This window comes from Chrysochloris asiatica, unplaced genomic scaffold, assembly GCF_000296735.1.
Source record: "Chrysochloris asiatica unplaced genomic scaffold, ChrAsi1.0 scaffold00045, whole genome shotgun sequence".
NCBI lineage: Eukaryota > Metazoa > Chordata > Mammalia > Afrosoricida > Chrysochloridae > Chrysochloris > Chrysochloris asiatica.
This window is the reverse complement of record NW_006408563.1, coordinates 16,046,061-16,069,258: the sequence shown is the minus strand read 5'-3', so window position 1 is coordinate 16,069,258 and position 23,198 is coordinate 16,046,061. Positions and strand designations below refer to the sequence as shown.

The following is a 23,198-nucleotide window of genomic DNA, read 5'->3' as shown; positions in this document are numbered from 1 at the left end:
TCTTCCTTTTTGGTTTTCTGATTCCAAATCTTTGCACATTTTATTGTAATATTTGGATTTATCTTCTCAAACTGATCTTTGAAATGTTCTGTTTAGCTCTTGTACCTCCTTATTTCTTCCATTTGCTTTAGCATCTGTACACTGGAGAGCAATTTTCAGTGTCTCTTCTGACATCCATTTTGACCTTTTTCTTCTTTCTTGTCTTCTTAATGACTTTTTGTTTTCTTCATGTATGATGTTCTTGATGTCATTTCACAACTCTTCTGGTCCTTGGTCTTTAGTGTATAATGTATCAAATCTGTTCTTCAGATGGTCTCATTTTAAAACTGGAAATAAAAAGCAAACACTCTTTGAACAAGGAGGGGAATAGTTATCACAAACCCCCTGATATTGTCTATATGCTTCAGTCAAGTGGGTACATTTATACAAAGGTATTTTAATCTGAAGTGGCACTCAGACTGATAATAATAATAAAAAAACTTTTAATAAACCTGATCATTTAATTGTTCTTTGAAACCTTTGTTTAGTATATAACGAATTTGGAAATACGGAACAAGTGGCTGCTAAAATTTGTTATACTAAAAATTTTCATTTGAAAAAAACGTAAGAGTCAGAATTACTGTTCAGGCAAACAGAAACCAGTTGTCTTATATTGCAATCTTCTAAGACCCCAGGCAGTGCATCACATGAAAAGGTAGAACAGAAGCACAAAACACAGTATTAGGACATTGAACTGGGAAACAGTGGTCATGAAACCATGACCCTAAACCTCCAAACCAAGGAACTAAATGCTATGAGGTTTTTGGTTATGCATAAGCAGATTTAGCAGCTACTTTTTGTTGTTTGCAAGTGTGCAACTTACAGCAATAACAATAACTGGCTGTGCAACCCTACCCTTAATCATTGTAATTTTCCCATTACCATTAAGTCCCCGTTCCCCCTTCTTTACAAACTTTGTTTTAATAATAACCTTTAGGCTCTTTACTTTTGCTTTTTATCTTTTTATATAAATTAAGTAATGCAGTATTTGCCCTTTTATGACTGACTTATTTCACTCAGCATAATGTCTTCAACCTCCATCCATATTGTTCCATGTATCAAAACTGTTTATTCTACTTGTGAGTAGTATTCCATTGTATGATGTAGCACATTTTGTTTATCTAATCATGTGCTGATGGGCATTTAGGTTGTTTCCACCTTTTAGCTATTGTGAATCATTTGTTTGAATCTCTTGGGTATATACCTAGGAGTGGAATTACTATATCATACGGTAATTCTATGTTTAGGTTTTTGAGGAAGTACTTACCACACCGTTTTCCCACAATAGCTGTACCATTTTTCATTCTGTGGGTTAATACGCTGGACTGGAAAGTCGGTTTGAATCACAAAGTTGGTGGTTCAAGCTCACCAACTGCTTCTCAGAAACCCTATACAAGCTTGCTATGAGTTGGAACCGACTCAACAGTGCGTAACAACAACCAGCAACAAGTTAGGGTTCTAATTTCCTCATACCCTTGTCGCATTTGTTATTTCCTAGTTTGGGGTTTTGTTTTGTTGTTTTATCTTAGCCATCCTAGTGGGACTGTAATGGTATTTCATTGTGGTTTTGATTTACATGTCTCCAGGGACTCATGATGCTGGACATCTTTTCATGTGTTTGGCTAGGATTTTTTTTAAGAAGGTTTTTTGTTTTTAATCACTGATTTGTCTGGTTTTGGAATCTGGGTTGTGTTTGTATCATAGAATGAATTAGAGAGTATTCTTTGTCTTTTGCAAAAATTTGAATAGTATTGGTGTCAGTTATTCTCAAAATTGGTTGGGATTCCCCAGTGAAGCCATCCTGCCTAGGATTTTTTTTTTTTTAGAAGATTTTTTGTTTTTAATCACTGATTTGATCTCTTCTCTTTTTTTTCTTTTTTCTCTTGAATTAGTTTGGTTAAGTTGTATGCTTTTTAAGAATTTGTCCATTTCTTCTGGATTATCCAGCTTGTTGTTATACAGATCATAATATCTGTCATATTTATCTTTATTTTTGTCAAGTTAGTTGTAATGTCCCCCCCTTTAATTTGTTATTTTTTTAATTTGCATCTTTTTTAAGTTTAGGTATAAGTTTGTCATTTTATTGCCATTTTTAAACAACCAACTTTTCATGTTATTGATTCTATTCATTTTCTGTTTTCAATTTTATTTATTTATGCTCTAATCTTTGTTATTTACGGTCTCCTGGTAGGTGTATGCCTAGTGTGCTCTTCTCTTTCTAGTTCCTGGAGTTGTTGAGTTAAACTACTGATTTGAGAGCTTTCTTCTTTTCTCATATAGGCATTTTTTGGTGTAAGGTTTTCTCTGAGTACTGCCTTTGTTGCATTTCATACATTTTAATATGTTGTGCTATCATTCTGGTATGTTGTGCTTTCATTTTCATTTGACTGTAGGAAATTTGTGATTTCTCTTTTGATTTCTTCCTTAAACTATTGGTAGTTTAATAGTGCATTGTTTAATTTCCTTATGTTTGTATGTTACCTAGTATTTCAGTATTTTTAATAGTATAGAACTTGTTATTGCTAAGGGATGTTGAGTCATTTGTGACTCATAGCGACCCTGCATAGGGTTTCCAAGGAGCAGCTGGTGAGTTTGAACCTCTGACTTTGCAGTCCATTGCTTATCCTACAGCACCACACCAAGACTCTAGGACTCTAGTGTAGAACTGGAAAAGCCTAAGTATCTAACATTAGGGGTATGATTAAGAAAATTATCCAAATGAGCTATCTTACAACAATTTCATCTCAAATACATGTTTTACCTTGTTAGACTTTTAAAAAATTGTGATATATACAAACCTTACATAAAACACACGTAAACCAGCATGTATAATTTAAAGAACAGTGAAGTGTACATTTACGTAATCATCACCTATGTTTCATTCTGAAATAGAATTTTTTTTCAGTTTAACATCATTTGATAAAAGAATTATATCATGAAACTTACATTTAAATTGAAGAGGATCTCTGTACTTATGATAACATTGAGGCTCATAACTTTCTTTATATCTTTATCTGATTTACTGGTAGATTTAAAGTTCATTGTACCCAAGTTCTTGATTGTCAGTTTTGTCTGCTATTCAGCGGTACATCATGATTTTTTTTTATAGCATCAAATTCCAAAACAGAATTGAAACAGCTTTTGCAGGCATATATATTGTATTATGGAACAAAAAATATATAGATGAAGAAATCAAATGTAGGACTATAGGAGTAAAAAATAAAATGAGAATTGGTACAGAAAATACATACAATAAAGCCCTTATAAGATTGTTTGCCAAACTTTTTGAACAACATATATATTTTATTCTGCAACATCATGGACACATGCATATGTACATGTTGTTGTTGTGTGCTGTTGAGTCAATCCTGACTCATAGCACCCTATAGAGCCTTTGTAGAAGAATTCCATAGGGGTTTCTAGGCTGAAATCTTAATGGAAACAAATCATTAGATCTTTTATCCCACAGAGCCACAGGTGAGTTCAAACTGTGGACCTATAGTTTGGCAGCCAAGTGCTTAGCCATGGTACCACCATACCTCCTTCTTATATACATATGTATTTACAAATGTTTCATGAAACTTTACGCTTGTTACTTGCTATGCACTAAGATATACAAGGGGGCTTCAAAAAGTTCATGAAAGACAGAATTAAAAGATAATGGAAGCCCCTGAATTTTTTCTATTCTATTTGTTTTTTCCCAAGTGCTTTCAACTTACTAAATAACTCTTGAGGCACATTTGTAAAACAGACTTGTACAATAGAAAGATGAGGGTGACAGACTTGACTCTACACTTTCCTGAAGGGCATCCATTAGGGAAAAACAAAGCATGTTTCTGAATAGTTATGAAAGAATCAAGACTAGCAATCTTTGTTAAACTGGTATGAAGATGTTCATAAAGTTGACTTGGCCTAACTGCAGTGTTTCTCTGTAGCTAAGGAGACAACTGTCTCAGGAGAAGCACCTAAGGGAATCTCTTGAGCAATCTGGAACAGCCATGCTACTCAAAATACAAGCGATGGAATCAACAGTGGAAGCGGAACGGAAACAGGTAGAGAGTTTTCCTCTCATTGTTTATGTTAGGGAAGTAAAAGTAAAGAGGAAAACTGATATTTTGCTGTAAGTTTATCATTTCACTAATTTCCTATAGATTTGTTCTATTATTTGCTTCTTTCATTTAGTAATCCTCTTTTACCAATTAGTACAATTTATTAAGTCCAAAATAGGAAAGGATCTTGATATCATTTTGTCTAGCCCTCTTAATTTCTGAATGAGGCACCCAAGAACCAGAGAGGCTAATTTGTCTCAAACTTTTTATTGAAGTGAAGTCTTGACTCGTAGTACAGTATCCTTCCACATATACTCTCTCTTACAGGCATTGCTTTTGGAAGGCACTGCCCTGGTTGTGAAAGGAGCTTTGGTAGCATAGTAGTTGAGTTGGGCTGCTAACCTCAAGGTCCACAGTTTGAAACTACCAGCTGTTCCATGGGAGGCTTTCTGCTCCCGTAAGGACTTACAGTCTCAGAAACCCAATACAGGTTTGCTATAAATCAGAACCGACTCCATAATATATAACCAACCAACCAAGCCCATGGTCTTCTATTTTGTGTCTGTGTCTTTGTCTGTGACAAAGGCAAAACTGAGCTTACTACACTTGAAGTAAAAGAGCAGTAAGTAAAATAATCAGCAGTGTGTTTACACTGCTGTTTTCAATTCTTAATATTTATTTTCACACAATATATTTACCTTCATCACAGTTGTTAGTAGAAGTGTCTACATATAGTTTAGTATATTTTAAATTCTGTAAGTGCCAAGGCAGTTAGTAGTTTCAAACTCTAATAGCTATGTTTGGATTATATAGTCTTTATCCTTTTAACCAATGGCTATCCTTCAAAATAGAATTATAAGAATTAATTTATGTTAGGAATTTACAAATGATCCTTTATTGTTACCACCAATATTGTTCAATCTGTTGTTAAGTTGTTATTAAGTGCTTTTGGACTGTTACAACTCATAGCAACTCTATAGATGTGAGAAGTGGCTAGTGAGTTTAAACTGCCGACCTTGCATTCAAACCAACTTTGCAGTTCAGTGCTTATCCTACAGTGGCATGTTGTTGTTGTTAGGTGCCATTGAGTTGGTACTGACTCATAGCGACCTTATGCACAGCAGAACGTAACACCGCCCAATCCTGAGCCAACCTCACTATTGTTGCCACGCTTGAGTCCATCGATGCAGGACTCAATATGGTTATTGTTGTTGTTAAGTGCCTTCGAGTCGATTATGACCCATAGGGTTTCTGAGGCTGTAAATCTTTATGGAAGCAGAAAGCCTCATCTTTCTCCCATGGAACAGCTGGTAGTTTTGAACTGCTGACCTTGAGGTTCGCAGCCCCATTCGTAACCATTACGCTACCAGAGCTCCTTACTCAATATGGTAGCCCTAACCAAATATGGCTTTCTAAATGTAAATTAAATCTAGTTATAGATTCAGCTTCTTGGTCACTGTAGCATGTCGTCCCAAGTGCTCACTAGCTGCATGGGGTCAGGGGCTGCTATGCTGGAAAGTGCCCTGAAAGTTGTATCGGGCATCTCTGCTTGGGACGCTGTACCTTGTTGACATATAGCAAGAGACAAACCCAGCTATGCACCAAGTGACATTAATGTTGCAAATTCTCCCTTGCATATATAGTAAGGTAGTGGTGGTGGTTATGTGCCGCGAAGTCAGTTTGTACAGTAAGGTTGCTCAGCATACATTTATTAGAAATGTTTACCTTACAAAAAAGGTGTTTTCTTTATACAATTTCAGGTGCACATTATGCAGGAAAACTGTATTGCCTTACGAAATTCAATGCAGACTACCCAAGCACTGCTGACACAGGAGAAGCAAAGAAAGGAAGAGTTGGAAGCTGCTACTTCACAGCTTAAGTGTGATCTAAGTATGAAAATAAATGCTAGAAGTTCATACTTTTGTTAGTTCTGTGAGATTTCATGCATAAATACCTGAGGCCTATATTTCCCACAGAGCTGAACAGAAAGACATGCTAATTTTATTTTCTATCTGTGATACTAAGTAAAAAAAAGAATGTTGATTAACAAATTAGAATTTAACCCTCTTAATTGTAAACCTTCTTAATTAAAAAAGAATGCTGGTAATAAAATAGAATTTAACCCTCTTAATTATATACTAGAGCCCTGGTGTGATCCTGTAGAATAAGCGCTGGACCGCAAAGTCAGTTTGAACCTCAAGGTCGGTGACTCAAACTCAAGGTCGGCAGTTCAAACTCACCAACCACTCCTTGGAAACCCTATACAGGGACGCTAGGAGTCTGAACCAACTCAATGGCACTTAACAATAATCACAAACTATTCTTGTTTAGAGGAGTTTGGGATTTTTATTGTTGTTTGTTTTGTTTTCTTTCTATCCAGGATATTTGACTTAAATGTTTGTGGACTTGGCAACATTTAATTTCTAGAGAACTAAATCTAATATTGGGGTCCTGGTCTGGCCCTGTGCGCCAGACTGCAAAGCCATTTGAACTTCAAGGTCAGTGGTTCAAGCTCACCAGCTGCTCCTCAGAAACCCTATACAGCATTGCTATGGGTCGGAACCGACTCGATGGCACTTCACAACAACAACAGATCTAATATTGGGTAATAAAATGTTAATAAGTAAATATGGATATGTATCTTTGGTTACCTACTGATGTTGTTGTTGTTTAGTGCTGTCAAGTTGCACGACCCTGTACAGGGTTTCCAAGGAGTGACTCCATAGAAATGCTAACTACTAATTATGTGATTCTCCCCATTCTTGAGCTTATCAATCTATTTCAGTTAGCTTATATTTGAACAAATGGATGGTTGTAAGGTACCTAGAAAGAGTTTCAATTAATCTCATTTCACACAGAGGACTCAAAGAGCTAGGGAATGAAATTGTCTAGATTTGATCCCAGGTTTCCTAGATTAATGCTTCTTCCAACCCCCCATCCCGAAATCATTCTACTGTTATTAATATGTAATTGTAAAGCATTTTTCAGATAACCTCAAACACTCGAAGCCCACAAAGAATTATAGTATAATGCCTAATGTGTGAATAGTGCTTCCTGGGTTACATGGAGCTTTCATGTCAGTTATTACATTTAATCCTTAAAACTACCCTTACCTCCCAAAGTTACAGTGACTCAATGATGAAATCAATGACGAAATGAGGCCGGAGCCTGGATCTTCTGACTTCAAGCCCAGTGTTATTTATAGTATACATTCTATTCTGTGTTATTGAAATAGAGACAGGAAATACCAAAAGAGAAATGACATTATCAAAACTATAGCGTAAAGAGTAATCTTATTCGATGTTCTGACTTCTCTTTAGCAGAAAATACAAGAAGTTTACTTGTAGTTATTGGGTAGTGAATTCCTACATGAAGTTAATGCTGACAGTGTCACGAGACAATCTTTTGTCTTCCTATGATTGCCAGCTCCATGGTACCCAACAACAACATGACTATGCTTATGAAAATACAAGTTATGTTTCATGGTGTTGCCAGATTATCTCATTGGAGCCTTGTAACAACCTTGTGAGAAAGAGATACCCTTCTGCAGAAGAGTTGAAAGATCTACTGCTCAAGGACCCCAACAAATAGGATGTTGTTATTGTTGAGTGTTGTCCGGTTGGGGTTGACTCATAGCGACTTAGTGTTGAGTTCCGAGGAGTGGCTGGTGAGTTTGAACCACCAACCTTGCTGTTCAAGCTGACCTTGCAGTCCAGTGCTTATTCTACAACACCACACCAGGGCTTCTAACAAATAGAATTGTTGTTAAGTGACATCAAGTCGGTTCCGACCCATAGCAACCCTGTATAGGGTTTCCAAGGAGCGGCTGGTGAGTTTCAGTCGCCAATCTTGCGATTCAAACTGACCTTGTGGTCTAGCACATTATCCTGCAGTGCCACACCAGGACCAACAGGATAGCTGGGACTAAACATAGCTCTTTCTACTCTATTAACTGTCCCTTTAATTAAGTGGGTTTTTTAAAGTATTATTTTCTTATTAGGAAAAAAAATTTTTTTTTTTAATTTTGCTAAGAACATATGGAAGACTATTCAAAAATGAAGATTAAAATTCCAGTAACTCTAACATGAGGAAAAGAGGCCTGTCTGAACACTTACTATAATTAATATTGAATTATAGGTTGTTTATATACATGTAATTTCATTAAAGTATAAATAGTTATGATAGCCAGATTATAAAAAGAGTACCTTTGGATATTTGTGTTAATGAATTAAAAATATATTTTACTTTTTAAAATTAACAATAAACATTTATAATTATACTCATTAAAATAATCAAAGTGTTCTCCTAAGTTAAATGTTCCTCTTTCATTTGTATATTAGTGAACTTTTCGAATGAGGCCATATCGCTTGTCTTTTTCATCCTTCGCTTATTTAAAGTTAAAATTTACTCTAAAAACTAGGTGCTTTCCTTTTCCTCACCCGTTACCCACGAAGTCTGGACAGTGCTCCGGTTTATATTTCACAACTTGTTTACCCTCTGCAGTCCAATATCACGACCTTAGACCCAGCCCTCATTGCTTCCCACTTCAGCTACTGCAGCAGCTACCAAATTTACCTCCCTGCTCTAGAGAAAGAGCTTTCTAACCAAAAACTTTTGTTTGTGACCCTCCCCAATTTAAAATTCTCCAGGAGACTCGTATCCTCATTGCACATGCATATGGACAGTTTCTTGATAATTCTATGACTTACTCTCTATGACTTACTCTCCAGTCTATTAAAATATGAGTGAAATACCTGAACTCTCCTTGTTTTTGCAAGGTACAAACCAAACAAGTATCTTAGGGGAAAATGCCAGGTGATTTCAATGTAGTGAGTTATTTTCATAGTTATGTGGATTTTTTGTTTTTAGTTTCTAGAGATGACATCATTTCCAAGTTGGTTGACGAAAATAAGGTAAGTCTTGAGGTTGTAGAGTTCAGAGGTTTTCTTTCTTCTTTTCATGAAGTAAGATTTTTTTTTCTGTGTTTGTTTATAGTTCTACTCATTGTCTTAAGACTTGATTATTTTGAAGTGACAGTGTAAATGAGCTATGTGTTTAAGACTTGTTATGTGTTTAAGATTGGATATTAGGATTTTTTTTTTTTCTTATAGAAGTTACAGATGCATTTTAACAAGGGACATGAAGAAAATGCATATTTGAGGTCTGAAATAGTATCTCTTCATGAAGCATCAGAAAAAGCAAAGGTGAATATTCCTAATTTCTCAGGTTTTTCAGATGTTAATAATTTTGTCTAATTAGAAAACCCAGGAACCAAGATTATTCATGATTATATAATTTTCTACCATTTCTATTATCCAAATTTAAGGAGTACTGGTGGCACATAGAATAAGCACCGGATTAATAACTACATGGTCAGCAGTTCAAACTCATGAACTGCTCTGTGGGACAAAGAGGAGGCCTTGGAACTATGAGTCAAAACCAACTCAACCACACATAACAATAACATGATCCAAATTTTTTTATTTCCGTAAGTTCTACTTCATCTGTGAAGCATTGGCAAATTAAATGCATTCCTCATTTCAGTCTTCAAATTCCTATGACATGGCAGTATATGAGATATACTACTAAGTTATATATTAACTTACACTTTGCTTTCTAGTTTACTCACAAAACCTGAGGGGGCTTCAAAAAGTTTATGGAAAAATTTCATTATCTTTTAATTCCACTTCCCCATGAACTTTGGGAAGCCCCTTGTGTATATACCTTTTCCCCCACAACTTAGAAGCCCTGGTGATGCTGTGGATTAGGTAGGTATTGGGCTACTAGTAACAAAGCTGGTTCAAATCCACCAGCCACTTTGCAGAAGAGAGATGAGACTGTCTGCTTTAATAAAGAAGACAGTCTAGGAAACCCTGTCTAGAGTTGCTATGAGTCAGAATCAACTAAGTGGTGGTGGGTTTTGGTTTAACTTCTAAGCAGTTCAATGGCAAGGCTATTTCTTATGCATCCTTTGTATCTTCTCTACTTCCTTATCAGCGTTGTTGTTGATAGGTGCCATCCAGTCGGTTCTATCTCATAGCGACTCTCTGCACAACAGAACAAAACATTGCCCAGTCCTGTGCCATCCTCATAATTGTTGTTACACTTGAGCCCATTGCTCTGCCACTGTGCCAGTCCATCTCATTGGGGGTCTTCCTCTTTTTTCGCTGACCCTCCATGCTACCAAGTATGATGTCCTCCTCCAAGGACTGGTCACTCCTGATAATATGTCCAATGTATTAAATGTAAAGTCTCTCCATACTGGTTTCTAAGGAGTATTCTGGCCATACTTCTTCCAACACAGATTTGTTTACTCTTCTGGTAGTCTGTGGTACTTTAAATATTTTTCTGTAACAACATAATTCAAATGCACCAGTTCTTCTATGGTCTTCCTTATTCATTGTCCAACTTTTATATGCATTATGAGGCTATTGAAAATAGCCTGGCTTGGGTAAGGCTCATTTTAGTCCTCAAACTGACATCTTTGCAGTTTAAAGAGGTCTTGAGCAGCAGATTTGCCTAATGCAGTATGTCATTTGATTTCTTGACTACTGCTTCCATAGGTATTGATGGTTGATCCAAGCAAAATGAAGTCTTTGACAACGTCAATCTTTTCTCCATTTATATGAATGTTCTTTATTGGTCCAGTGGTGAGGATTTTTGTTTTCTTTATGTTGTGAGGCAACCCATACTGAAGGATGTGGTCTTTGATTTCATCAGTAAGTATTTTAAGTCCTCTTCACTTTCAACAAGCAAGGTTGTATCATCTGCATATCGCTGGTTGTTAATGGGTCTTTCTCCACTTCTGATGCCAATTAGCATTGTGTTGTTGTTGTTGTTGTTATAGGAATCTAATGAATGCTTGTTGGATTTTGGAGTTACATGTCATTATCTTCTATGGGATGGTAGTTTCCAAATTTTCTGATGTTATATATGGATGTATATATATTTGGAGACAAGTCAGTAAGTCTGCAAACTGTAAATTTAGTATAGATCACAGTGAAGCAATGTTTATCATTTTTTAAATGTTTTATTGTGAATTGAGTGAAGGTGTACAAAGCTAATCATCAGTTTACATTCAATAAATCCTATACTTTATTTCATCTCAATGATTCCAATCCCTTCTAGGTAACACGTTTTCCCACTTCCCCTGTGGTTCTTACTTTCATTCCATCCTCCTTTCCAACCCTTTTGAACATTGTCCTTAGTTAAATGTTGCCATTTTGATCTTGAATGGTTGACCTTTCCATGGTGAGCATACCTTACTAGTGTTGTTGTTCCCCCTATATACCTACATATCACTTGGCTGAAATTGGTTCATAAGGGTGATTTCTGTTCCTGACCTGAAGAGTAGCAGAGAGCCATAGTCTTTTTCTGATCAGTAAGCCTGATCTTTTTTACAATTTTGAGTTTTGTTCCACATTGTCTCCCACTCTAAAATCTTCTAATGTGGTCCCTTTTAGAGCAATTGGCAGTGGTAGCTGAACACCATCTAGTTGTGGAGGCTGATGTTCACATGTGCCATTAGTCCATTGGACTCATTGATTCCAAGTATCTTCAATTTCCATCACTCTTCTTTCTTCTGCATATGTAGAAGCCAATAGTTGCTCCTTAGATGGCTGCACTTGAGCTTTTAAGAAAGATCCCAGTCACTGCTCACAAAAGTAGGATGTAGAGTTTTGTCTTTGTGGACTATGTTATGTCAGTTGACCATGATGTCCTCTGAAACTATAGTCCTGAGTCTCCAGACCCAGCAACTTATTGCCTCAAGATGTTTGGTAATGTCTAAGACAGTTTCATCATTTTGTCCGTGGTATGCTACACCACTCACAAGCCACTCCTTGGAAACCATATACAGGGGCGTTATGAGTCAGAACCAACTCAACAACACTTAGCAACAACATCAGGGAGTCCTGGTAAGGCACTGTAGGATAAGCACCTGGCTGCTAACCACAAGGCTGGCAGTTCAGACCCACCAGCTGTTCCTTGGAAATATTATTTGTGGTTGCTATGAGTCAGAACCACTCGATGGCACTGAACAATAACAACGCTCCACTAAGTAATGCCTATCATTTAAAAGTATTTTCTGTTAGTACAATTCGATTACTTCATGCTAGGATTATAATATTGCTGTGCTATGTAATAAAGGAAATATGAAATAAATGTATTCTTTTATAAAATAATACTAATAACTACTACTACTCTTACTAGTGTGGTGCTGTAGGATCAGCACTGGACTACTGGTGGTTCGAACCCACCAGCCGCTCCTTGGAAACCCTATTCAAGATAGCTGAGTTGGAACTGACTCAATGGCACGTAACAACTACTCTTGTTACACTAAGTAGTTAACATTTACTATGCCCTTTCTATATTCATTTAATATTACAAACACATAATCTTCAGAATAATGCTATAAAATAAAAATACCATTATTTCCATTTTAAAGATAAGACAAGTGATATACAGAGAGCCTTAATAACATAACTAATAAGTGGAGTTAGAATTTGAGCCCAGGCAATATGACGGCAAAGAAAATTAACTGTTTGTTTTTAAGGAGCAACAGTTCTCCTCTGCCCAGTGCCTAAGTAGTCATCGATGAATATAAGTTTACAGTGCCCCTGATTTAGTCTTTGACTACCACTTATGATGATCACTAGGTAATTCTTTCATTTATCTTTCTTTCTTGTTGTCATTTTATTAATTTTTCATATTGTTTCTTCCAAGTTGCTTTGCCCCCATACTTGAAGAACTTGTTCATTGAAACATGAGATCTTCATCTAATCTACCTTGTGAAGAGTAAGTGAGAAACAAAGAATAAGGATTTCTCAGGAATAAAATTTTCAAAATATCAAAAAGACAGTAGAATTACTTACTAACTATAGGTAAAATAGCTCTGTAGTACAAAAGATTTTCATTTTATTTTGACAGGTTAATCTTGTGAAATTGCATTTTGTTGTTGTTAAGTGCCATCCAGTTGGTTCTGACCCATAGCGACCCTGTCTGTATAGGGTTTCCAAGGAGCGGCTGGTGAGCTTGAGCCGCTGACTTTGTGGTTCAAACAACCTTGCAGGCCAGCGCACTAACCCACAGCACCACATTGTATGTTGTTGTTAAGTACCATGGAGTCGGTTCTGACTCATAGTGACTCTGCACAGGGTTTCCAAGCTGTAAACCTTTACGGGAGCAGAAAACCTCATCTTTCTCCTGTGCAATGGCTGGTAGTTTCCAACTGCCAACCTTGAGGTTAGCAGCCTGATTCATAATAGCCACATATAATTTGCTTTTATGAATACTGTAATTGGTGGTGAAGGAACTGAGCTCTCTTGTATTGGCAGCTAAATACTTCTGAATGCTCATCATCAAATCATGGGAATGGATTTCCCTAACATTGGCTAGGCTCCTGTATTGTAGATTCACATCCTACCGATATCTCACTCTGACCAGTTCACAACTGTCAGGAATTTGAGGTCAGTTAACTGGTGAATGCCTTAGTAGCTAGCTCCACCAAATCAAAAGGTATCTCTTTTTAATTTATAATTATTTAGAGTGTTGATTCTAAATACTTGAACATATTTTATAAACTAAACATAATTTGAGAATAAAAATCATAAAACCAAATCCACTGCCACTGAGTCTCTTTTGACTCATAGTGGCTCTTTAGGAGGCTCTTTAGGACTGTTCCTTAGCGTTTTTGAGAATGTAAATCTTTGCAGGAGCAGATAGCCTCACTTTTCTCCTATAGAGTGGCTGGTGGGTTTGAACTGCTGACCTTTTGGTTAGCAGCTCAGTGTTTATTTCACAGCATCATCAGGTTTCCTTCAATTGGGGATAGGTTAAATAATGACATAGTGTTTGTTGTTGTTAAGTGTCATCAAGTCAGTTCCAACTCATAGCGAACCTGTCTAGGATTTCCAAGGAGCATCTGGTGGGTTTGCACTGCCAACTTTGTAGTTCAAACTGACCTTTTGGTCCAGTGCATTGTCTTTCAGGGCCACACAAGTATATAGTTATTAAAACAGTGACTTATAAGTTATAATAATAATGACAATTGGAGAAATCTCTGTCTTACTATATATATTGTCTTAGGGCTTGAATGACCAACTGACTAGTCAATGTTCAGAGCTGAGCAGTATGCTTCAGACTATTCGTATGGAGAATGCCAGAATTATTGCTGATCATCAAGTCCTTCTGAAGGTATTCATTTAACACCAGCGAACTTCGGACGTAGGCCTTCCTGGCTGCACATTGCTAACTGGATAAGTAAAATATCTTGACAAGTGTGAGGGGGCTTTAAAAAAATGAAATGAAAAGATAATGGAATTTCTCTCCAGAGGACTGATTTACCTTACATTCAGTGCTTTTCTGATGGTATCTTTTCAAACAGTGTTCCTACAGGAAACATAATTACCTGCACCATTATTTATAGAATCATGGAGCACACTTAAGACTATCTGTAAAGAGGTTGCCTTTTCCCCAAACATAATGTATTTTCCATTCTGTGCTTATGGCGTTCCCTCTGCTGAGAAGGCTGTCTATGCCCTCTTCCTTCATCTGTTGAACATTCTCTTCACTTTCTTTAAGAAGGAAGTTGGTGATCCAACTAGAGAGATGAGTTTTCCCTCTTTTTATGTACTCGAAGGGCAGCATACATATTCTAATACTAATACTTCTCATTGTTTTCAGCATACTAGGCACCAAGCATTTTGCTAAGGATTTTACATATATTACCTCCTTTTGCTCTTGCAACCACCGTGTAAAGGAATAGTTATTATATTCGTTAACAAAAATGAAGCTTAGAGAAGTTAATTAACTTACCCAAAATCACCTAGCTAAGAGGCAAAGCTGGATTTAAACCTAGGTTTGATTCTATAATCAATTTTTTAGCCATTGTATTATGCTGCCTCCCTATTCTTTATTTTATTGTAGTAATTTTTACATATGGATCACTTGTTGTATACATTGAGTTTCCTGGAAACAAAGATTATCTTAATTATCTTTCTGTTATTTTTCCATAGTACTAAAACATGTTTTATATATAGTAGGAACTCAATAAATATTCTACATTTAGTCAAAAAATATTTAGGGGTTTCTCTGTACAGGTACAATGCTCTATCTAAATAAGATTCCTGCAGAGAACAATACAAACCCCTACTTTCATGGAATTTATGTAGTGGACTGAATAAGCCAACATATGTAACAAGGTCACAAACATTTTAAAACTTGAGACTACAACACAAGTGAGATACCAGTTTACCTTGTGTGAAGGTTTGCTTTGTAATCAGATGTTAAAATGGAAATGTTTTTACAAAAGCAATTGTTAATATGTACAATATTTGCAAAACCATGGATTGTAGGTAGAGACTCGTATTATAAAAATGTTGTGTTTTAATCATTCCAAAATTAATTATTATTCAAAATAATACATTCTACTGTAACAGTTTTAGGTATAATTTAAGATCTTTTAAAAATAATTCACACCAAGTTATTCAACATGATTGTCCCTGGAGACTGGGATTATTTGGGAAATGGGATGGGAGATGGAGGTAGGAGAATCTTTTCACTTTACTTAAATACATTTATATGGTTTTACTTTTTAAAAATAAGATATGTGTTATACTGAAAAATTTAAATGCCAAAAATATCATCACTATATTTTATATTTTAAAAAAATACGTTGGTATTAGGAGTTTTATGAATTTTGAGCAGGTTGGGTTGATAACACATCTGACTGTTAGCTAGGAGAGCTGTAAAAGCAGAATTCTGGTCAACCAGGGTAGGAACAAAGAGAAAACTGGGCATTAAAATGCATTCTTTTTTTTTTTTCATGTTTCATTGTGAATTATATATTTTACATGAGAGAACTTTAATTTTACATTCATTCCACTGTATATTGTTTCATTGCTATGGTTCCAATCCCCTCCATGCATCATCAACTGACCAAAGGGTATACCCTACAAACCCGCCCCCTACACTCCCCCCCTCCCCCAGTCTTCAGCTCTCCCTCTCTGGATCCAAAGTCCCCAGCCGCTTCATCACTCCACGTCATCGTCTCTGCCTCTATCTCCTCTATCTCGGGCCTTGCTGCTTCTTTGGGTAGGGTCCCGCTCTTGTCTCTTCTCCGTTGATGGTCCTAGAGACCTCCGCTCCTAGACTGGAGAGTTAATCACTCCATTCCTTGCTACAAAATGTCTACCTTTACATTTCCAACCCTCACAATCAGTCCTGATAACAATTATTCATTATTGAATCACAAGTGAACCTTCTGCATTTCATTTCATCAGCTCCGCTTAGACAGATTGGATAGTACTCACTGGAGGTTCTGCCTTCCTCCATGCCTCCTAGCTCTAGATTCCTTCTTGAAAGCTTGTAAGCCAGTCACTTCTTGCCTTTGTAGTTCCCCACCACCACCACCACCACCAATTTGGGTATCCAGTGTCCAAGTTGCCCATCTCTGTCTACTCTGTGTGTGGAGGGGGTGGCAATGTTTCTTGCTGTAAGGATTTATTCCCTCCTTTGGGTTACTGCATCCATAGAGTAGGTCAAGTTCATCAAATTGTATCAGATTACTCTTTTTTTTTCCTCTTCTTTCTTCTCCTGGTTGAGTTCTGATCATCCATTCATCAGTGCCAGGTCATGTGGGTACCATCTGCAAGTGTGGTTGTTCATGTGCGTATACCCTCTCTTCCTATTAGCTGGTAGCTTCACTCTCCACTCTAGTCCTCTGTGGCCACGCCTCTGACTCTGGGCCCAGGAGTCCCCAGGTATCCCCATACTGCTGGCCAACCAGGTCCCCATCTGGGTCCACAAAAGCCCACCGAACATTGTAGGGCTTAGCTTGCCGCTTCATTGCTGCTTTTACCCCACTTCCCCTATCGGTGATGCATGTGGTCACCAATCAGAGCGCGTATTTCCGTTGAGTCTTAGTCTTGGAAGGGGTTTGCATTTAGGGGACCTGACCACTTGCCTTGATGTTTCTTGGGCAAGCAATTTGTTTGTTCTTGTAGTAACAGTCCATCTGCCTTTATTGTTTTGTATTTTTCCTGTAGGTCTTTCTTTCAAGAAGTATCTTCTGTTCTTCTAGCTGCTCCAGGCTGGTTTCAGGTGGGAATTTCCCATCTCTGGAGATCTGGATGTGGTTCAGGCTTCTGTATTGCAAAGGTTCCGCAGGAAGCCTCCTTCCCTGGGCACTTTGTAGCCCCATTTTAGGAATTCCAATCAGTTATAGGCAGAAGACAGACTTACAAGCTTTCTATGGTGATGTTTCTGACTCTTCCTTTCTCTCCCCCTCTGGTGTCTACTTTATATTATAATGCAAGGAAAACCAAGATTCAAAAGACTGCCGAGCATCTTAACATTATTCCCCCCTTTTCCCCATTCCAACCATGGGTCCATCTCTGTATCCCAGAGCCCTGTAGTTCCAAGGTTGTGCATACTTCATTCTTTATCTCTGTCCCATTTAGCCCATTCAAACATGCCTAATTGTTCTCCCATCTGCTTTGTTCTTCTGTTTCCCTCTTCCTCCTTGTATATTGCCCCCCTCCCCAGCACCCAAACTTTCCTGTGTCTAATCCCTACCCTGTGCTCCACCTTCCCCTCCCTCCCCTCACCCACCACCAACTTCCCAGCAATCAACATAAGAATTCCCCCTACCCCCCTTTAGTATGGTTTCTTTTTCTTAGTCTTTTACAGTAGTGGTCCTACACAGTATTTCTCTTTTTGTGACTGACTAATTTCACTCAGCATAATGTCCTCAAGGTTCATCCATGTTATGTGGTGGCTTGCTGCTTCCTTGTTATTCTTCAAGGTAGCATAATATTCCGTTGTATGTACCACAGTTTGTTTATCCATTCTTCAGTTAAAATGCATTCTTTTAAAAAGAGTTTTTATTACTCATTATGACATCCTATCAAATGACTCTGGCATCTTGGCTTTTAATCTCTCTCTCTTAACACTCAGGAAAGACAGAAAATGATGACACAGACATTTCAAGAACAAAATTTATTGCTGGATGCTACCCAGGCCAGTATCACAAATGAACTACAGATGGTTCAGAATCAGAGAGCCCAACTCCAGGCACATCTGTAAGTACACATGGGCAACTTCTTGTGTATCTTTTGTTCTGGATTTTTTTTCTTATTCTTAATGAAAAAGCTTGATTCTGCATTTACTGGACTGACCACAGAGATAAAGTAGATTAAGACTCCACCTTCGAGGAACTTGTTTTGTTTGAGCATTTTGGTAACTGCTCTTAGGCAGGGCATACGTTCTGTAAAAACATGTGGTCAGTTTCTCTGTTAAAGAAGAATCCTGCTAGCTTTCATATCACCTTGTTCTGCTGCTTCAGGGACTGTGTAATCTATGAGCATAGCCAGTGTGTCCAGAAAGCAGACGCTGCTGAAAAGAGGATAGCTGCGCACAAAGAGCTGCTGGAATCAACTATTGCAAGATTGCGAAGTGAACTGGAAGCATCCGTGCAAGAGAAGAAGTCTCTGCAAGAGGAGAAAGAAAGACTCCAGCAGGAGGTAGGTAGCAGATTTATGTTACCTCCTGACTATGGCACTGATCTCATTTTAAAATGGCACACTAAGTGCAAATGACAATAGAAGACATAAAACCCAGATACAGTTTGTCTGAGTTACCTACTAAAGAAACCATGAAGTGTCTTTTAGCATGTGAAGATGAAAAGACACCTTGAAGTGTCTTTTAGCTGTATCTTTTAGCATGTGAAGTAGTCTGTGCCAAATAGTACAATATGCCCTTATGCCCAGAATTAATGAATACTGTGAACCACAAGGTCAGCAGTTCGAAACTGCTAGCGGTTCCGTGGGAGAAAGATGAGTCTATCTGCTCCCGTAAAGATTTACAGCCTCGGAAACCCTGTTCAGGGTCGCTATGGGTCGGAACCGACTCGATGGCACTTAACAACAACAACAACTTGTTATTATTATACATCCTCATGTTAGTTAAAGGGTCAAATTTCATACTTGGGTTTCCCCTGAAGGCGTGGAACCATGGGCATAAAGGGGGACAGCCCCGTCTCCCTACTTAGGAGGGCACCAGCAGAGTCTGACGTGCAGATGTGTTTTTTTTAATTTCAGGGTTGTTTGTGAATCTGCTCTGCTTCAGAGACTCCCTGATTGATTGGCCCTTTTTCTGAGAGGATGTGCTATCTATGTAGTGTAGGCATTAATTGACATGCAGGTGTGTCTGCTCTACTAGAGCCTGTCAGCTGCTTTACAATTGACCCATTCCTTTTCACCCCCAACTCCTTCGGCAGGTCAAGAAAACAGCGAAAGAAATAGCACAAGAAAAATCTAATTTGGAAATGGAATTGGCTAAGAATAAGGTATTCCTCGTTTTATTTGTTGACATTTCACAACATTTCATTTCCTTCTGTGTTGCTGCAAATGGTATCTGATTCTCTTAATGAAGAGATGGGGTTGTCTTGGTGAACACCAAGATATAGGAAAATGAAGAAGCCATGTAATTAGATGCAACTCAGAGCACTCCATCACCGCAGAAGGCTCTGTCTGTGGAGCATTTGCTTGTTGAGCATCTGGTGTTTGCCAGTGAGTCATCACTGCTCTGGTCCTGGCTTTCCTAGTGTTTTAGCTAGGAAATCCCCAAAGAGTCAGCAAATGGGCCTGGGAGATGCAAAGGCATGGCAGTGACTATGCTTTTTTTTTTTTTTTTAAATTAAAAAAGAAAGCTAACTTAGAGTTCCTAAATACTTATTAGCATTAATGTCTGAAGATCCCTGGAGTGGTGCTGTAGGATAAGCACAAAGTCAGCAATTCAGACCCATCATATTTGGTAAGGTGGAGGGTCAGAGAAAAAGAGGAAGACCCCCAGCGAGATGGATTGGCCAAGTGGCAGCATCACTGGGCTCAAGCGTGGCAACAGTAGTGAGGTTGGCCCAGGATCAGGCAGTGTTTCATTCTGCTGTGCATCAGGTCTCTATGGGTCGGTACCGACTCAGTGGTACCTAACAACAATAACAAAGCCACTCCCGGAAACCGAGACAGGATTGCTATGAGTCGGCACACAACAACATTGTATCGTCAAAGTACCCATTTCTGGGTTCTGAAAAGATAGGCCAGAGAAACAATAAAGTCCTATTAAAATTTAAAATATATATATATTTTTTAAACATTGGTCCTTGTGATTTAACATTTGAACAGAGTAGAATTCCATATCACTGTGATCTAGAGAATTTATCTGAAACATCAAGGAAACCATAAATTCAGCTATTTTGTTTAGACTGTTCCTTGTCTTCTGATTATGCTAAATAACATTCATATTATGCTGTGTATATATATCAATTTTTAATTTAAGAATTGGGATAGAAGAAAAACTAAATTCTGAGCTTGAGCTCAAATACCATTCCCACCAAACTGGTAGGAAAAAGAAAGCTAACTTAGATTTCCTAAATACGTATGCTTTAGTCACTCATTTGTACAGATCTAGCTCAGTGGTGTGAAAACAGCCCAACCTATAAAAAGCCTTAAATGAAACTACCTGCGCTAAAGACTGTTGGTATCAACTTGGTCTCAAATATGCTTTTCAAAATTTGGGAAATTGGGAGCTAGCTACTATTAGAGTTATTAATACTTGAATTCATGGACTGAAAGATGCTTATTAAGTCAAATGATGATTCTTATACAAAGTTCCATATTTCTTCTAAGTTGGTTTTTTAATGTGCATTCTTTCTGAAGCTTGGTTTTTTTAAAAAATTGTGATACAGTACACATGACACAAAAATGATCATTTTGACCATTTTAAAGTGTACAATTCAGTGACAGTAAGTACATTTAAAATGTTATGCATCCATTACCGCTGTCTAGTTCCAGAACTTTCTTCACCCCTAAAGGGTGTACCAAAACGCCAAAATTTCATACTTATTCAACTTTCCATTCCCACCTTCCCCAATTCCTATCAACTGCCAACCTGATTTCTGTTTCTATGGATTTGCCTTTTCTGGATATTTCATACCAGCAGGACCAGACTTCTTTCATTTACCATGATGTTTCCAAGGTTTATCCATGTCAGAGTATATATGACTGCTTCATTCCTTTTCATTCCTTTATGGTTGGGTAAGAGTCCACTCATGGGTATTTAGACCACCTTTTAGTTACTCATCTTTCATCATTTGAGTTTTTTCCACCTTTTAGCAATTATTAATGCTGCTGCTATGAATTGTTGTTAAGTGCTGTTGAGTCAGTTCTGACCCACAATGACCCTGTATAGGGTTTCTGAGGAGTCAGCTGGTGAGCTTGAACCGCACCAATCTTGCTGTTCAAACTACTTTGCAGTCCAGCACATTAGCCCACAGCGCCACACCAGGACTCCCCTGCTATGAATATCTGTGTACAAATTTTTGTATAAAAACTATTTGCATATTCTTTGTAAAGTTATGCTTCTTAAAAAACTGTTTGAACACCTGTTTTCAATTTTGAGAGTTTAGGCTGGAAAACAAATTCAGGGCCCAGGCTTTAGAGGAATGCTTTCTCTGTGCCGGTGCTAGGGAAAATTCTTGTCACGGAGTCTTTAGCCAACCGTCTTTAGAGTTCCTAGGCTTGGAGAGTGTATGGCTCTGTAGTCTGTGTTACAGAGTGCTAGGCTTTCCCTCCTGTCAGCTTTCTTCTGTGGTTGATCTGCTCCTTTATATCTCAAAAGTAATTCCCTTAAAACACACCATGCACTGATATGACCTCATTAATATAACAAAGAAGACCCTATTCCCAAATGGGATTATATCCATATAATGGTGTTGTTAAGTGCCATTGAGTCCACTAGCTAGTGAGCTTGAACCACCAACCTTTCAGTTCAAACGGCTATGCAGTCTGACGCATTAACCCACAGCGGCACACCAGGACTCCAGAGTTAGAAATCCAAAAACCAAACCCACTGCCATCAAGTGATTCTGTAGACAAAGGGTCAGTGATTCAGACTCACCAGGCACTCCTCAGAAACTCTATACAGGGTTGCTATGGGTCAGAACCGACTTGACAGCACTTAACAACAGCAACAACATAGGACAGAGAGTAATTTTGGTGTGATGCTATAGGATAAGCACTGGACTGTTAATCAGAAGGTTGGTGGTTCAAACTCACCAGCCTTTCCTGGGAAACCCTGTACAGGGTCGCTATGAGTCAGAACCCACTCGACGGCACTTAACAACAACATAGGTCAAAGATCAGTTCCATAGGGTTTCTAAGGTTGTAAATCTTTATGGAAGCAGACTGTCTCATCTTTCCTTCCACAGAGTGGCTGGTGAGTTCAAACCACTGCCCTTTGGTTAATAGCCCAGTGCTTAACCCACTGTACCACCAGGGTCCCTCCTCAGGTACAGAGATTAGGATTTATAATATATATTTTGGGAGGACACAATTCAATCCCTAATGTCACTTAGTCCTGATATGTTATCCTTTTATATATTGGCTGTGTTCATTTTGATAGTATTTTGTGGAAAATTTTTGCACCTATGTTCATGAGCCTGAACTGAATTCTAAGTTAACCAAGTACCAAGAAGATTTCTAATAAAGATGAGCTTTGTGATATATAGCACCCTCCTTCTGAAGACAATTAGAAAAGCTGGAAAAATGTAAAAGAACAGAAAAAGAAATTTAAAAGTCATTGTAGAGTTATCAAGATAGACTTTATCAAGCAAAGATCAGGGAGAGAGGCCTGGAATATTCAGTCACTTTTATACAGTAGCATTTGCCTACCTTAGGAAGAAAACAGCTGTTCTTTTGGTTGCCTTAAAAGGCTTAATGTTGTATACGACTAAGTCACTTCTGACACATAGTAAGCCTCTAAGGCTTACTGTGAATTTTTTATTTTTTTTGAGTCTTAAAGTGCTGGGCACTAAACCCTTAACAAACTTCCTCTTTTTTTTTTTCTTAAATGTTTTATTGTGTATTATGTGCTAGTTTACATGGGAGAACATTAGTTTTACATTCATTCTATCGTATATCGTCTCATTGCCATGCTTACAATCCCCTCCATGCAATCCTTCCCCCGTGCCCCCCAGGTCTTCAGCACACAGTCGCTCTCCCTCTCTGGGTCTAAAGTCTCCAGCTGCTCCATCGCTCTACGTCATCATCTCTG

General features: G+C 37.9%; 1 protein-coding gene across 1 annotated transcript in view; it reads left to right on the top strand.

The window, feature by feature from the left end:
* Positions 1-23,198, top strand: part of CCDC150 (coiled-coil domain containing 150) — a 78,016-nt gene that overhangs the window by 6,308 nt on the left and 48,510 nt on the right. Inside the window, exons 5-12 of the mRNA XM_006862015.1 lie at positions 3,975-4,091; positions 5,849-5,978; positions 8,958-9,001; positions 9,200-9,292; positions 14,175-14,282; positions 18,045-18,169; positions 18,433-18,610; positions 19,366-19,434. Coding sequence (XP_006862077.1) covers positions 3,975-4,091; positions 5,849-5,978; positions 8,958-9,001; positions 9,200-9,292; positions 14,175-14,282; positions 18,045-18,169; positions 18,433-18,610; positions 19,366-19,434 — 864 coding nt within the window. The remainder of the gene's footprint in view (positions 1-3,974; positions 4,092-5,848; positions 5,979-8,957; positions 9,002-9,199; positions 9,293-14,174; positions 14,283-18,044; positions 18,170-18,432; positions 18,611-19,365; positions 19,435-23,198) is intronic.